The 13,886-nt window shown below is 38.9% G+C and overlaps 1 protein-coding gene across 1 annotated transcript in view; it reads left to right on the top strand.

Annotated features, from left to right (window-relative positions):
- The window catches only part of IBTK (inhibitor of Bruton tyrosine kinase), a 52,565-nt gene extending 39,149 nt beyond the window's left edge, over window positions 1-13,416 (top strand). The window contains exons 20-29 of the mRNA XM_075862070.1: window positions 521-648; window positions 1,742-1,854; window positions 2,164-2,309; window positions 2,632-2,795; window positions 3,826-3,918; window positions 4,656-4,805; window positions 6,906-7,049; window positions 11,965-12,033; window positions 12,451-12,583; window positions 12,738-13,416. Of these exons, the coding sequence (XP_075718185.1) occupies window positions 521-648; window positions 1,742-1,854; window positions 2,164-2,309; window positions 2,632-2,795; window positions 3,826-3,918; window positions 4,656-4,805; window positions 6,906-7,049; window positions 11,965-12,033; window positions 12,451-12,583; window positions 12,738-12,863 (1,266 nt within the window). The 3' untranslated portion in view covers window positions 12,864-13,416. The remainder of the gene's footprint in view (window positions 1-520; window positions 649-1,741; window positions 1,855-2,163; window positions 2,310-2,631; window positions 2,796-3,825; window positions 3,919-4,655; window positions 4,806-6,905; window positions 7,050-11,964; window positions 12,034-12,450; window positions 12,584-12,737) is intronic.
- Window positions 13,417-13,886: the final 470 nt, after the last annotated feature.

Raw genomic sequence — 13,886 nt, 5'->3', positions numbered from 1 at the left:
CTAGAGCTGGAGGAATTTTGGCTTTATAACAAAACAAGAAATGCGACTCTATCTCATTCTAGCCCCAGCTAGAGCAGGTTGATGTGGGAGCTGCTTATACTGTATTTGCAGCTCTCACTTCAGTCTATGTGAACAGCTGAGGGGGGCAGGGGGGGGGGGATGTGACAGAGAATCTTTGATCCTTCTCTTGTCCCTGTAAGACTTCAGATGACCCCAGTGGAAGGGGTAACATGGATGGTTTGTTCATGATATCATTCCCTTTATTAATCAGAGCACATACTTGCTCCCTAATTGTCACATAGGTTTTTTTTATTCCTCGTTGCAGCCGTTTAACTTCTCAGATGCCATCAATGATCGATACATCTAGGTGCTTTTACAGAAAAATTCAATCAATTTTTTTTTTTTTCCCTTACACAAAGTTGGGAGGGTTTTTCCAATTTTTAAGTATTAGGAAGTAAACTTTAATGTATGTACAAGAAGTTAGATGTATACAATTCTTTAATTTATAATTAAATTACAGGTTCCTGCAATGGACAAGAGACTGATCACCCCATACTTGGATGGACCAGATGTCAGTACTTTAGAGTATGAAGATGGTGAAAGTTTCATGTCTACCAAAGATGACCGTTTTTCTGAACAATCAACTCCGTAAGTGGATTTCTAAAATAAGTATCTGAGCTTTCTTTGTGCTCAAGTCTATTTTCTTATGTCACAAATTAGAATTGTTAACAAAATAAATAAATATATTTATATAGGTAAGAGTGGCCTCTATCTCCAACTTATTTTCCAGAATTGTTACATATTTATTAATTTTATTGCACGATTTTCAATAACCATATTATTGGCAAGAGTCCATTTTATATACATGTTTAATTAACTCAGGCCGCGGTGGTTAACACTGTTGCCTTTCAACACTGAGCACGGTGGATCAGTGGTTAGTACTGTTGCATTTTAGCTCTGGGGTCCTGAGCCCGAATTTGACCAAGGGGAACATCTCTGTGGAGTTTTGTTCTCCCAGTGACTGTGTGAGTTTCCTCCCACACTACAAAAACGTAATCCTTAAATGACTTCCAATAAAATTGTGTGTGGGATAGGGAAACTAGTTTGTGATCCTTCACTCAGAGACCATCTCTGTACAGCACAGGAAAATATGTTGATTCTATATATCAATGGGAAATAAATAAAATAAATCTAACTTGATTGTTGCCTTCATGCATGGCCATGCTATAGCTGCTATTGTTTTATGGAGTTGTTAAAGTGGCATCTCTAGTGGCTTTAGAAACACCTCAGCAGTGCCACAGGCTGATCGCCTCCATGCCACGCCGCATTGATAACACCTCAGCAGTGCCACAGGCTGATCGCCTCCATGCCACGCCACATTGATGCAGTAATTCATGCAAAAGGAGCCCTGACCAAGTATTGAGGGCATATACTGGACATACTTTTCTGTAGGCCAACATTTCGGTATTAAAAATAATTTTTGAAATTGGGCTTATATAATATTCTAATTTTCTGAGACACTAAATTTTGGGTTTTCATTAACTGGTAGCCATAATCCTCAACATTAAAAGAAAATAGATCACTCTGTGTGTAATGAATCTATAGAATATATGAGTTTCACTTTTTCAATTGAAATAAATTAACTTTTTGATGATATTCTAATTCATTGAAAAGTGTGTGTGTGTGTGTGTGTGTGTGTGTGTGTATATGTATATATATAATTTTTATTTCATTTTTCTAGAGAAGCGCTTTTCAAGAAAGCCAAAACTAAGGCGAAAAGGAAGCTTAGAAAGCGGTCAGACAGCTCTGGCGGATACAACCTTTCGGACCTCATTCAGAGCCCACCATCCTCAGGTCTGTGATGTGTTTAACAATCACTTCAATGCCACAGTTTTTTTTTTATTACTGTGTCATGTGGAAAATACGGCACTACTGTCTTAGATATGGCACAATATAAGGGATTTACCTAATTTGAAAATTATGCTGGACTAAAGTTCCGTGCAGTATTACTGACAATAGTTGGAAGGAGAAATAGCATGTTTTTTTATTGTGTTGCAGAGATTTTTAGCATACATTTATCTAATAACCTCTTTTGTCACTTTGCCATTGTCTCCACTCAGCGCTGTTCTTACTGATAACCATTTCACACCTTTTAAATTATAGGATTTTTTAAATCTGAAAACAACAATTCTGTTGAGTCGCTCCAGGACTTGTTAACATCAGACTCAGAAGGAAGCTTCGCGGGTGCAAGTAGCCCAAGAGATTTACGGTCACCTGACTTCACTGCCACCTTCAGTCCACAAAACGAGGTTTGTTAATACTCCTGAAACCACAATAGAAAGATTAGGTTCTGTCATTTTCTTGTGCTTAAATAAATGGTATTGCAAACGGAAGCTTTATTTTCCATTTGGTTTTCGTTTGTGTTCCTCCGGAACGCTGCAATGGAACCCATATAGGGATAACGAATGCTGATGTGAACCCAGCCTTACAATGTCAAGTAAAACAAGTCTGTTAACTTCTTCTCATTTTTTGAAGTCCTTCTTTCTGGAAACATTATTACACTGTATTATTGTGATCTAGGTTTGGGTTGTTGTAGAATTGTTCAGCCCTGTTATTTCTTTTATTCAATAGGAAAAAAAAAAAGTTTATGATGCAAGCTGTGTCACCGCACCACCAGCAGTGACTGGATCCACTGGTATAAAAATGCCACAGCACATGGCTTCTTCTCCCAAAGCAATTCCAAACACAAGGACTTCTCCAGCTTCTTCTCAAAACTGGGTTGCTGTGGCATCCAGGTAAGGATGGGATTTTATTATAGTGTATGGGACATACTGGCTATTCAAAATTCACCAGAATTCGGGCTTAAAGAGGCTCTGTCACCAGATTATAAGTGCCCTATCCCGTACGTAATCTGATGGGCGCTGTAATGTAGATAACAGTGGTTTTTATTTTGAAAAACGATCATTTTTGACCAAGTTATAAACCATTTTAGATTTATGCTAATTAGTTTCTTAATAGACAACTGGACGTGTTTTAACTTTTTACCAACTGGGTGTTGTACAGAGGAGTGTATGAGGCTGACCGATCAGTGAGCAATCAGTGTCCTACACTTCTCATTGTTCCAGCCCAGCTTCTTTCACTGCACAATCACACTGTAACAATGAGAAGTGTATGATGCTGATTGGTTACTGATTGGTCAGCGTCATACACTTCTCAGTGTTCCAGCACAGCGTGATTGTGCAGTGAAAGAAGCTGGGCTGGATTATGTAGGAGATAGGGCACTTATAATCTCGTGACAGAGCCTCTTTAAATTGAGACCGAATTCTGTTGAACATGCTGTTTTCCATGATATAGTGGAAAGATGTTGTGGTCTATCGGATAAGGGTATAGCTTAAAATGTGAAACTTTGCACCAAAATTGTGTTACAAAATATAAGGAAGGGAATGTGTCTAGCATGTCTAGCTAGATGTGTCAAATTTATCATACAGGCTTTCAAAAAATATGCCAAATTTATCGGAACTTTACGCTGTCAAAACGAAGACCGTATTAGTCAATTTGCCGCGTTCTGTTGGCATTCGCAATATATATATTGGTTTTTATTTTGTGAATAATAAAATAATTGCAGCAATCATATTTGAATCTAGCATCACAAAGCTCCACCTTTTAAAGCCCTCTCTACATCTCTGGATTCCCTCGTAGTCCGGCATGGGACACAAGACTCACCTAGTCATATAGTTATATAATGAGATTTGTGTTTTATGACTTTTTGAAGAAATATTTAGTCTGGAAACTAATGTTTTATTTTGTTTCCTCCTTCTCGTGCAGCCCTGTTAGTCCTCCTGCTATGGACCTGAGAACAATCATGGAACTAGAAGAAAATATACAGAAATGTGGAGCTACACCAAAATTAGTGGCTGGGTTAGTTACCATGGATGTCTTACCTTCACTCCATGAAGAGTAACTGTAGTGATAGACCGGCCTGCAAATTTTACACTATTTATTAGACCTCTTGCAAGAGGCTAATAAAGAGTTAAACTAGTGGGTTCCATGAGCTCTCACTGTGCAGCTCCCAGAACCAGAAGTGTGGGGGGGCACTATACTACATCTGGCATCCAGCTGAAAGGGAGTATTGTGTGCTGCTCACATTCATCTTTATAGATGCCCTTATTTAAATGCTTATTTTTAATGACCGAGACCCCTTGAATCATATTCTATTATCTATATACCTTCTGTTGTAGTTTATTTAGATGACATTAGAAAACTTTCAGCAGATCTAGAAGTAAAAAAAAATGTATGGCCATGTGTGCTGGGGTATTAAAGATGTATTCCCACCTTAAATATTTGTGGCATATCCACAGGAGATGCCATAAATACCTGATAGGTGTAGGTCTTACCTCTGGACCCTCACTTATTGGGAGCCCAGGAGGCCTGTGACTAATGTCCGTCCTCTACACAGTATTTCTTTCTTGCAGTCTGAAAGCGAATGGTGGCACCAATGAAGTGGTCATCCTAAGTAACGTCTCCGCATTAGTCAGTGAACGATCCTTTTTGTGTAGGCACATGTTATGTGTTTAACATTCTGATAGATTTGATCCGCTTTTATAAAATATATAGTTTCTGAAGTAAGTTCTAATAATGTATTGATTGTTTTACAGAACACAAAAGCCTGCGGTTCATGGCATAAAGCTCTCACAAAAACAGAGGAAAATGATGGCCTTGTCATCTAAAGAGAGCAGTGTCAATGTTGAAAGCGCTACAAATATAAGTACGCCAGTTCCGAATCTCAAGAACACACCGAAAACATGGTAAAGAAAGACACGTAGAATAGGCCTCGGTCGTCGTGACGGCAGTTATTTTCCTAGTTTACTTAAGAAACTTAGCCTTTATTTAGACTGGAAAAGCTTTCTCTAGACATGAGTAAGATTCCCCACCAAATCGGAGTATGACCGTGCGTCTCAAGTTCATTCCAATGTACTACGATGGGTGGTGTGAAAAGAGGGGGAGCAAAAGTAATAGGATAAAGGCACGAGGTTAAACATTTCCTGTCAGGATTTCATTACTTCTAATGTGAGCGTGTTAACATTGCTCGTGCTCTAGTAGATGATATAGCTATTGTTTGCGTCCTTGAATTGACATTTACTTTTGTTTCAATAATATTTTTTCCAAAATGTATAACCATTTTAGAACCAAACAGAAAAATAAAGGATCATTTAACGCTTCTCAACATCTGAGAAATGTATCCACCTGTTTCAGATAAAATCTTGGCCTACGCCAGACGCCGCTCTGTAAATGTAAAAGTACAGTCCGCTTGTAGAATGTACTATTGTCAGGCGATTATTTAGTCTGACATTCTTTATAAATAGCATTGGCTTAGTGTTTTTTGTACAGGTTACTCGGACTATATTTAATAGCTACGCATAGCCTGTTTTTTTGGTTAAGTTTATATGTGCATTAACAATCAATGGATTATTTTGGCAGTGAAGTTTGGTTTCCATTCATAACTTAAGTGGTGCGCAACTTGTGAAATCCATTGACATAAAATACTTGCTATGGAAAAGCAGCCGTTTTTCTGGCGCTGTCCTGTGCCAGAAGGGTGGGAACTTTTCTGGCCTCTTACTTCAGATGAGTAAGGACTAAGAATACCTCAGACTTCCCATTCCAGGAGAAACCTCTGTTTTTTCTTCCATCTTTAAAGCTATGAAATAAATTCTTCTGAAAATATGTCAGTCAGAGATAATTCCTCTCAGGTGAATCTTTTAGATTTCTGTTTCCGTGTGGGTTACGGAATATAACTCTGAAGATTTGAAAGTATTTATATGACTGACAGGCTTGCTCTAGTCACTGGGATCCAGTTTAAAGGGGGTTGTCTACTTTGGATGATCCCTATTTGTTGGAAGAGTTTGGTCACAAAGTGTCCTCCTGCTGGGACCCCCATAGATCAGATGTAATTTGTGGGAAATCCTGGCAGTAGGTGTTCATTTTCCCTGCAGCGCCACCACAGTAGAGATTTAGAATTACACAGTGCCCATTCAAATTATTGATTTGTGTAATGCAGGACTGGTCCCCTAGAGCAAGAGATGCGTTTTGTAGCTGCTCTCTACTTTGGCTAAGAGATGGGCATCTTGAACAGAGGATCCCCCTCTAATAACTCTGAATTCCCTAATAGGGTGTATGAAAATGGGTTTATTAAACTAGACAACCCTTTGTAAGTAATATGTACTTAAATGTCTGGTCATAAACCGTATAATGTTTCAACTTTACAGATCTTACATCATAAGCATATTCTATAATTCATATGGTAGAGAACAGTGGGTCTCATTTATGGAAACTGAATAACTGGCCTTATTGGTTGCTCGTATCAACCAATCTTCGCTCCGCTGTGGAAAACGAGCGCTGCACTGTGATTGGTTGCCATGGACAACAAGATCTTTTTACACGGCACTCTTAAAAAAAAAAAAAAAAAATGTGGACAAGGCTGAGCGAGAGTGAGTGGCACCAGAGGCTTGCCAGATTTACTACAATTGAAGCCCAAAATTATGTAGAAATTATAGCGGAAGTCTATGCCAGCTCGTAGCTAGTGGTAACAATGCTGACGTAGAACTTTCCTTTTAGTTTCTGTATTCCGATGGGGGCATTACTGCTTGAACAGTTTTTACCTTGCTTTCCTTTTCTCAAACACTTTTGGTGGCCTATATTTCAACAAGCTTGTCAGGACAATTCCTGGGATACACTGGATAAATATGACTGACACTAATGCGAAAAAAAGATAGCAAAATGGATGATTCCTCCTACGTGTGTCACTTTTTCAGCATCGAGCTCTAGAGTATGGGATGTCCCCAATAAAAGAAGGGCGCATTGATCTTTCATGACACTAATTCATTGCTTAATATGCTCTTCTCCTGCAGGACAATCTCTTTACATCACGAGGGAGAACCTAGGTCCTTCCGTGACCTCCTTCAGGAAGCGCACAAATCTGTTGTTTTGCATACACTGGGAGATGCTGGGAAAAAATCCACCCAAACAGAAGTGGATCCTCAAAAATCTGCAAGGTGATATTGCAGTGTGTATATGGGTGAATGCAAGGCTGTCCTTCGTACATCTGTACGTGTTTGGTAACAGGGTATGTTCACACGCGCAAGTAAAAACGGCCGTAAATGACGGGAAAAATTCTGTGAAAACCGCCTCTGATTTTCAGCTGTTTTTGAAGCTTCACGTTTTTGAGGAGTTTTTTCTAGCCTTTTTTTAGAGCTTGTTTTCCATTGACACAATTAAAAAAACGGCTCAAGAAGTGACATTCTCCTGTTGACGTGGCTTTTTTTGAACGTAACGCCTTTTTTCCCATTGATTTTCAATGGGTAGATGTTTGCAGGCATTCAGCTACTGGTTTTTCAGGCGTATTTTGAGGCATTTACGCTCCGAAATATGCCTGAAAACTCTGCGTGTGAACATACCCGCGTGTTGTAGGCAGTAAACTGCACAACTGAAGCTGCAGCAGCGTGTAAAGGGGGTTTTACACTGGGCGATTATCGTGCAGACGAGCGTTCATATAACACGTTGACGATAATTGCCTTGTGTAAACAGGGAAACGATCAGCAGATGAACGAGCAAACGCTCGATCATCTGCTGGTCGTATAGTTTTAAAAAACTGAAATATTCTCGTTGTGGGCAGCACATCTCCCTGTGTAAACAGGGGGACGCGCTGCCGACATGATGATAATGTATGGGGGCAAGCAATCGGAGTAATGACCGCTTGTCCCCATCCATAGCTCCGTGTGACAAGTGCAAATTAGCGCCGCTCAACGATGTCTCGATCGGCGCTCGCTGCATCGGTAGAATATCGGCGGGTGTAGAAGGGCCTTAAGTATCCACCATTGGCCTGATATGTGAATCGGATGCTTATCTCGGGTACTTGTAATCGTCTGAACATCCGTACAACGACTTATCGCACATTTTATTTTATTTTCCAAATGGATTGGAAACTCCCAGTTATTTTAAATGCAGCCTCCATGAAATATTAGGTTTGTTCTTACTGTTCCGATTTTATAGATGGGTTTTGGTTCTAATTCCTGTATTTGTATAGCTCCTGTATTAAGCTATTCGATTTTTTTAGGTCACTTTTTAAGAATATATTACTTTTTTTCTCCGTAGTTTGCCATTTGCCCATTTGCTTTCTAATGTACCTTCTGTTCGGATCTGCACCATTTCAAGCAGGAACCAAAGCTTTTTGTATGTTTGAAGTGTAAAGAAGTATAAGAATATTGTTTAGATTCTTTGTATTTTTGTTCTTGTCTTGGTCAATGATTTATTTTACTGCTTTAGTTTCTTTGTTCATTTACAGTCACTTACTTTTGAAAGGCTTGAGCTTCAGTGAGGGCACATGATTGACCCATGAGGAGATGCCACCACACTATGCTGCCCTGTTTAATGGCAGATTAGTATGGGGACAGGCCCGCTCTAGTTAGCCTAACCGCACCGGTTTTTTTTGTTGTTTTTTTTTTAGCCATTTGGGCTAATAGCCGCTAACACAGAATACAACTCAATAGTAGTTGTGTCTACTGTATTTATGAGGGGAGCTCTCCCCCCACATCCCTTTACCAGAGGTTGTTGGCTGCCATGTAAAAATGCAGATACAAGGGATGAGAGTGGCGGGGGCTCCCCTTATGAATACAAAAGACTCCTAAATAGGAGTCCGCTGTATTCTTTATTGGGTTCTATTAGCCAAACAGCACAATCATTATTTTTTTTAAAGCCTTTTGGGCTAATATTAGAATGGACCTATACCCATACTATGCCAGCCTTGAACAGGACAACATAATATAATAACAAATCAGCTTAAAATCCTGTAAATTAAGGGGGGCAAGGGTGGAACCCCTCATGAATATTCATCAGCAGCCATTTTGATAAGATACATAGATTAGAATTCAGGATGGCTGCAGTGCAAGTTACTGGAAGAGAAGTCACAGTCACATAGTGCGTAGTATATTTTATAATTCTATAATGATTGTACCAAAGACATGGAAAAGGAGCATTGTGGTGACAGATGCTCCATAAGTTCTGTGTTAAGTAGATTTAAATCCCCATCCACACCAATGTTCACATCCTTACATGAATAGATATGTGTGTGCATTTATGTGAATGTTTTTTTTTTTTCACGGCTCAACAGCCTCGGTCTTCTGGCCAGTAGCCCTTAGCACTGACACCTCAGTACAGTAAGGCTATGTTCACACCATAATCAGGGTATGGACAGGGAGATATTTAACGGGTCTATAGACCCTACTAATGCCAAAAGTGTCCACTTGGCAAATCTTTCTTCTTCTTTTTTTTGTTTACTGCATAGGAAAGCATAAAGGTATTAAATACATTCTTGTGTACAATTGGGGTCTTTATATATTCTATTACATCTAGTAGTATATGTAGTTATGTCATTGCTACCGCTGCCTCTTGGTCTTTTATTTTTTTATTTTTTAGCAAGAAGACTTTTTGAATGGTTGGTTGAGTTTGTTCTTATTAATTGGTGGTAAATTGTTTTAACATTTACTTGTTTAGGTCACTTCTGTAACAATATAATGGATTTACTTTTTCCCCTGTAATATTTAATGTGGCTTTCAAGGTAAAACATAGTTGGTAACCTCTAGAGTAACTGGTGTTGATTTGGTGTTGGCAGCAGACAACATTTCTCAGTTTTAAAGCTAGAAGTCGCTTTGTCATTTGCTTTTAATTAAAATCGTTCAAACGCCATTTCATTAGATCATGGTACCAACCTAATTTGACCACTAGGGTGCACTGTTGTACCAGATTGTGCCATTATCCTCTGGAGAATCCTGCAGTACAAAAAGTGTAATTTCTGTATTTGTCACTCCTCCCGGTTTGTCTATACCTGCTATTAATAATAATGTTGTCCTGGTGGTATTAAACCAGTGAATGTAGGAATGTTGGCAATAACAATAGTAAAGTTGCAGTATCATTAGCAGTAAATAGTATAAAACAAGACCCCATACCTTTGGACCATCTCTTTTGTTGGAAGGGTCCCCGGACAATAAGCTGATCAGTGTCAACAAGTTGTGACTCCCAGAAATCAGCTGTAATCTCTGGGGTAACACGGTAGCAAGTTCTTGATTTCCCTGCAGTGCCCCCACAGGGAAAATGAAGCAATACACATTTTTTTCAAAATCAATAGGCTGTCTTTGTAATGCAAGAGACTCTCTCTTTGTAGCCTCTCCCGTGTAATAACACAGAATTTCCTAATACAGTATTAAAAAAATGGGTTGTCTGGTTAAGAAGCCCCCCTTAGCCATGCAGTAGAGGATACCGGTTACTAATGTTCAGGCTGGCAATTAAACAAAGTGAACTATGGATAGTAATATGTCTAGGGACTACCCCGGTTTATCTGCTTGTACGTCACTACTATTTGCTAAAGGCTTGCAGATGTGTAACATACCTAGAGCACAGATAAAATAACAAGTGTGACCTTAACCCTAAAAGAAATCTAGAGTTTTCCATTGCAATTATTCATTAGGGACTCTATAATGGCTATAGGCGTTGCAGCTGGATCCGGACCCTAGTGCATGAGGGGGCCCAAAGACACTAGTATTTTAAATGGCACATAATAGATGTAGCAGGTTTTACAATGGGACCCAGAAGTTAAGCTGCGCCTCTGCTTCTTCATGAATGATGTGTCACCCACATTGACCTGACCACAAATGCCGGCAGTACTTATTGACTCACACTGCTGGCACTTCCAGTGCTGCGAAGGAGAGAAGCAAGATGGCTGCAGGGCTCTCTCTGGTAAACAGGTTTCTTTTTTTCTTATGACCGCCTGGGAGGCAGCTGCCATGATTTCACTACTGAAGCAACCCGTATTCAGGCTTCATGCTGCATTGTTTCATATGATCACATTTTCCTAATAATGATCCTTCACTATTCTGAGGCCCACAAAACCAAAAATACACACGAGGCTACAGTTCCCACAGGGGTTGTAAAGCAACTCTACCAGATTCCTGAATGACAAAAATCCCAGTGAAATTGCCCTCCATTAAGTGGGGAATGGCTGATAAGGAAGGGGCAATGCTACAGCCCCGGCACATTGTGAAGTATATTATTGAGAAACAGACCAGAGGCAGCAGTGCCATCAAATATCATGATTACGGTTCACTTGGAAAACTATCGTGTACACTTGACAAAAGTCATGGAATTATAAGTAGCAATGAGAGGGAGATTTATGGAAGCTTCTAGACAGTGAACTATTGACAGAGTAAACACGCGCGCACGCACGCACAGTGACACACACACATACTGTGCATGTTTGTGTGTGTGTGTGTGTGTATGTGTGTGTGTATATATATTTAAATATATATATATATATACACACACAACACACACACTGTATGTGTGATAGATATATTTATATATTGTGTGTGTATCCATATGTATGTGCATATATACTCACATAATATACATTCATTCACTTTCCTATCTTGGATGTACTTGGATATTTGTGTTATTCTACAGTATATTTGCATCCTCGCTATCCTTGTAGGGATGACTATTTCCCTCTTTTGGATAAAACCGACTTTATTCCATATCTTGTAATCTGTGTTATTAGACTTATCAATGTCTGACCCGAGCTGCCATTATACAGCCAGGCTACTCTACTTTTAACAATCCTATTGGATACTACCATTTTTTAATTCTTCATTTAGGAAGAAATGTAAATGTTTTAGATTGTAAATATCTTGAGTGTATTTATTCCGAACCACAGTCAGCCTGGCCTCCTCATATAACCTTTTCCACATAGAGGAGGAACGATTATGCCTGAACTGGTAAAACGAATGGGAGCAAAAATGAGTATGTGAGTGAAATATTAAAGTGCTTGTGATCAGACGACATTTCCAGCATTGATAATAAAGGGAGATACGTTTTCCAGTCCTAAAGATTTATTCTCTTTTCACTGTTTTGTCTAATCAGAAGATCGTCTGAAACTGTGACCCATGAATCCAAGTGGAAAAGCAACGTGCCACAGCCAGAGTCTTCCAAGTAATGTATATTTTTATGTTATATTTAAGGCAACTTCATCAAATGTAAAAGAGATGAATTTTTCATTGAACGGTTTCATTTGTGTACAACTAACTGAAAGAGGAGCTGTCATTAGGTCATATAAGTTGAACTGGTTAACTGACCAGAATAGCGCTGTCTCCGATTCCAGACCTGTTTTTTTCACCCTCTCCCGTTCCATGGATACAGCCCACGGTTGTGTTGGCTTCCTGCTATGCTAATTTGCTGTAGCAAGCAAACCGAGTGTAAAGGACCAAGTCCGATATCCTTCTAGTTTAATTTCTCTATATTCATATTATTTTATCGTCTAACATTCTGTACGTTGCTACATGGCTTATTCCTTATGTACATTTTTTTGTGCTGTCTGTCTTTTCACATTTGCATTGTATGACTTTGCAGCCCATGGCTTTTGCCCTTAAGTAAAAACAAGCCATCAGTGGTGCCAGTCACGTTTACTGCGATTGTTGAAGAAGAAAAGAAGCAAGAGGCTGCCCTCATTAGGAGCCGGGAGAAGCCACTGGCACTCATCCAGGTAACCGAGGAAGTATTACTAGAAACCTAGTGCCCATTAAGCGGAGGCTGGGACCATATACACAAGCTGAGACTTGTGTATATGGTGATTTTCTCATGTTCCAATCACATCTGTGAATTATATATACACGCCATTTTTGTTTTGTGTTTCTTAGATCGAAGAACGTGCAATTCAGGATCTGCTGGTCCATTACCAAGCAATCGACAACCCAGAGGAATATATAACCGTTGAGAGGTCGGCACAAGGGCCCATAGCAACGCCAATGTGGAACAAGCATTGACGATGGCATGGTTATTTTCTAAATCATGTCAAAGTGAACATGTTCTGTTTTGGGTAGTATTTTTGATGTTCGTAATTGCAGCTGAAAAGGCAAAAGCCATGACTTGTAGATTTTAGTCAAAATTTGCTTATCTGTGGTAAATGCACTAATGTTTTCTGGCCATATGCATATACACATATATATCACACATACACACACACACATACACACATACACACATACATACACACACACACTGCTTATGGACGTTTTATGTTCTCAGTTTTGGCAAATTGAATAATGAGATATTATTGTCTATTATAGAATATTTAATATAAGGGGAAGTTTTCTGTTTACAGTGTAATGAATTTCCATTACAAATAAAAGTGTGCAATTATAATTTTCAGATCTTTAATTAAAAAATTATTTTTCTTCTAATTTTCTATATGTAAATGCAACAATTTTGTTTCTTGAAATCCCGTAAAGTTACTTTTTCTGCTCTGTAAAAGCTTAGTTTGGAGCCAAAACATTGAAATATGCAGCACACAAGCAAATAAAAGAGATTTGAACATTTTTTTTTTTTTGTGTTTCAAACTTTTCTTCTTTGAATAAGCTAATAGATGAATTATTTTTATTTTTTTTACATTTTATAATTCTTGAATAAAAAGTGTCCAGTTCACGTCTTTGTGATCGTGCCTTCTCAGACCATCTAACTCCCGATAACTGTAAGAACTACTAATAGTAAAACAAAATCCTCTCCAGTAAAAATGGATTCATCTGGGACCTAATTATCTGGAAATCCTGCTAATCTGCCCTGCAACACGAATTGTCCACATTGCATTTAGGCAGGATCACACAGCGTTTTGCTTTTGGGCTTTTTTTTTTAATGGTGTTTTTTCATGCATTTTTAAGTGCGGACGGAATTTACATTTGTCTAATGTAGAATATATCAAATGCACTACACACGACTGATTTGGTTTGTGGAGTTTTTGTGGTCCGTGGCTTTTTTTTTTTTCCCAAACGCAGCATGCTCTGGGTATGTTT

This window comes from Rhinoderma darwinii, chromosome 4, assembly GCF_050947455.1.
Source record: "Rhinoderma darwinii isolate aRhiDar2 chromosome 4, aRhiDar2.hap1, whole genome shotgun sequence".
Taxonomy (NCBI): Eukaryota; Metazoa; Chordata; class Amphibia; order Anura; family Rhinodermatidae; genus Rhinoderma; species Rhinoderma darwinii.
This window is presented reverse-complemented; position numbering and strand designations above follow the sequence as displayed.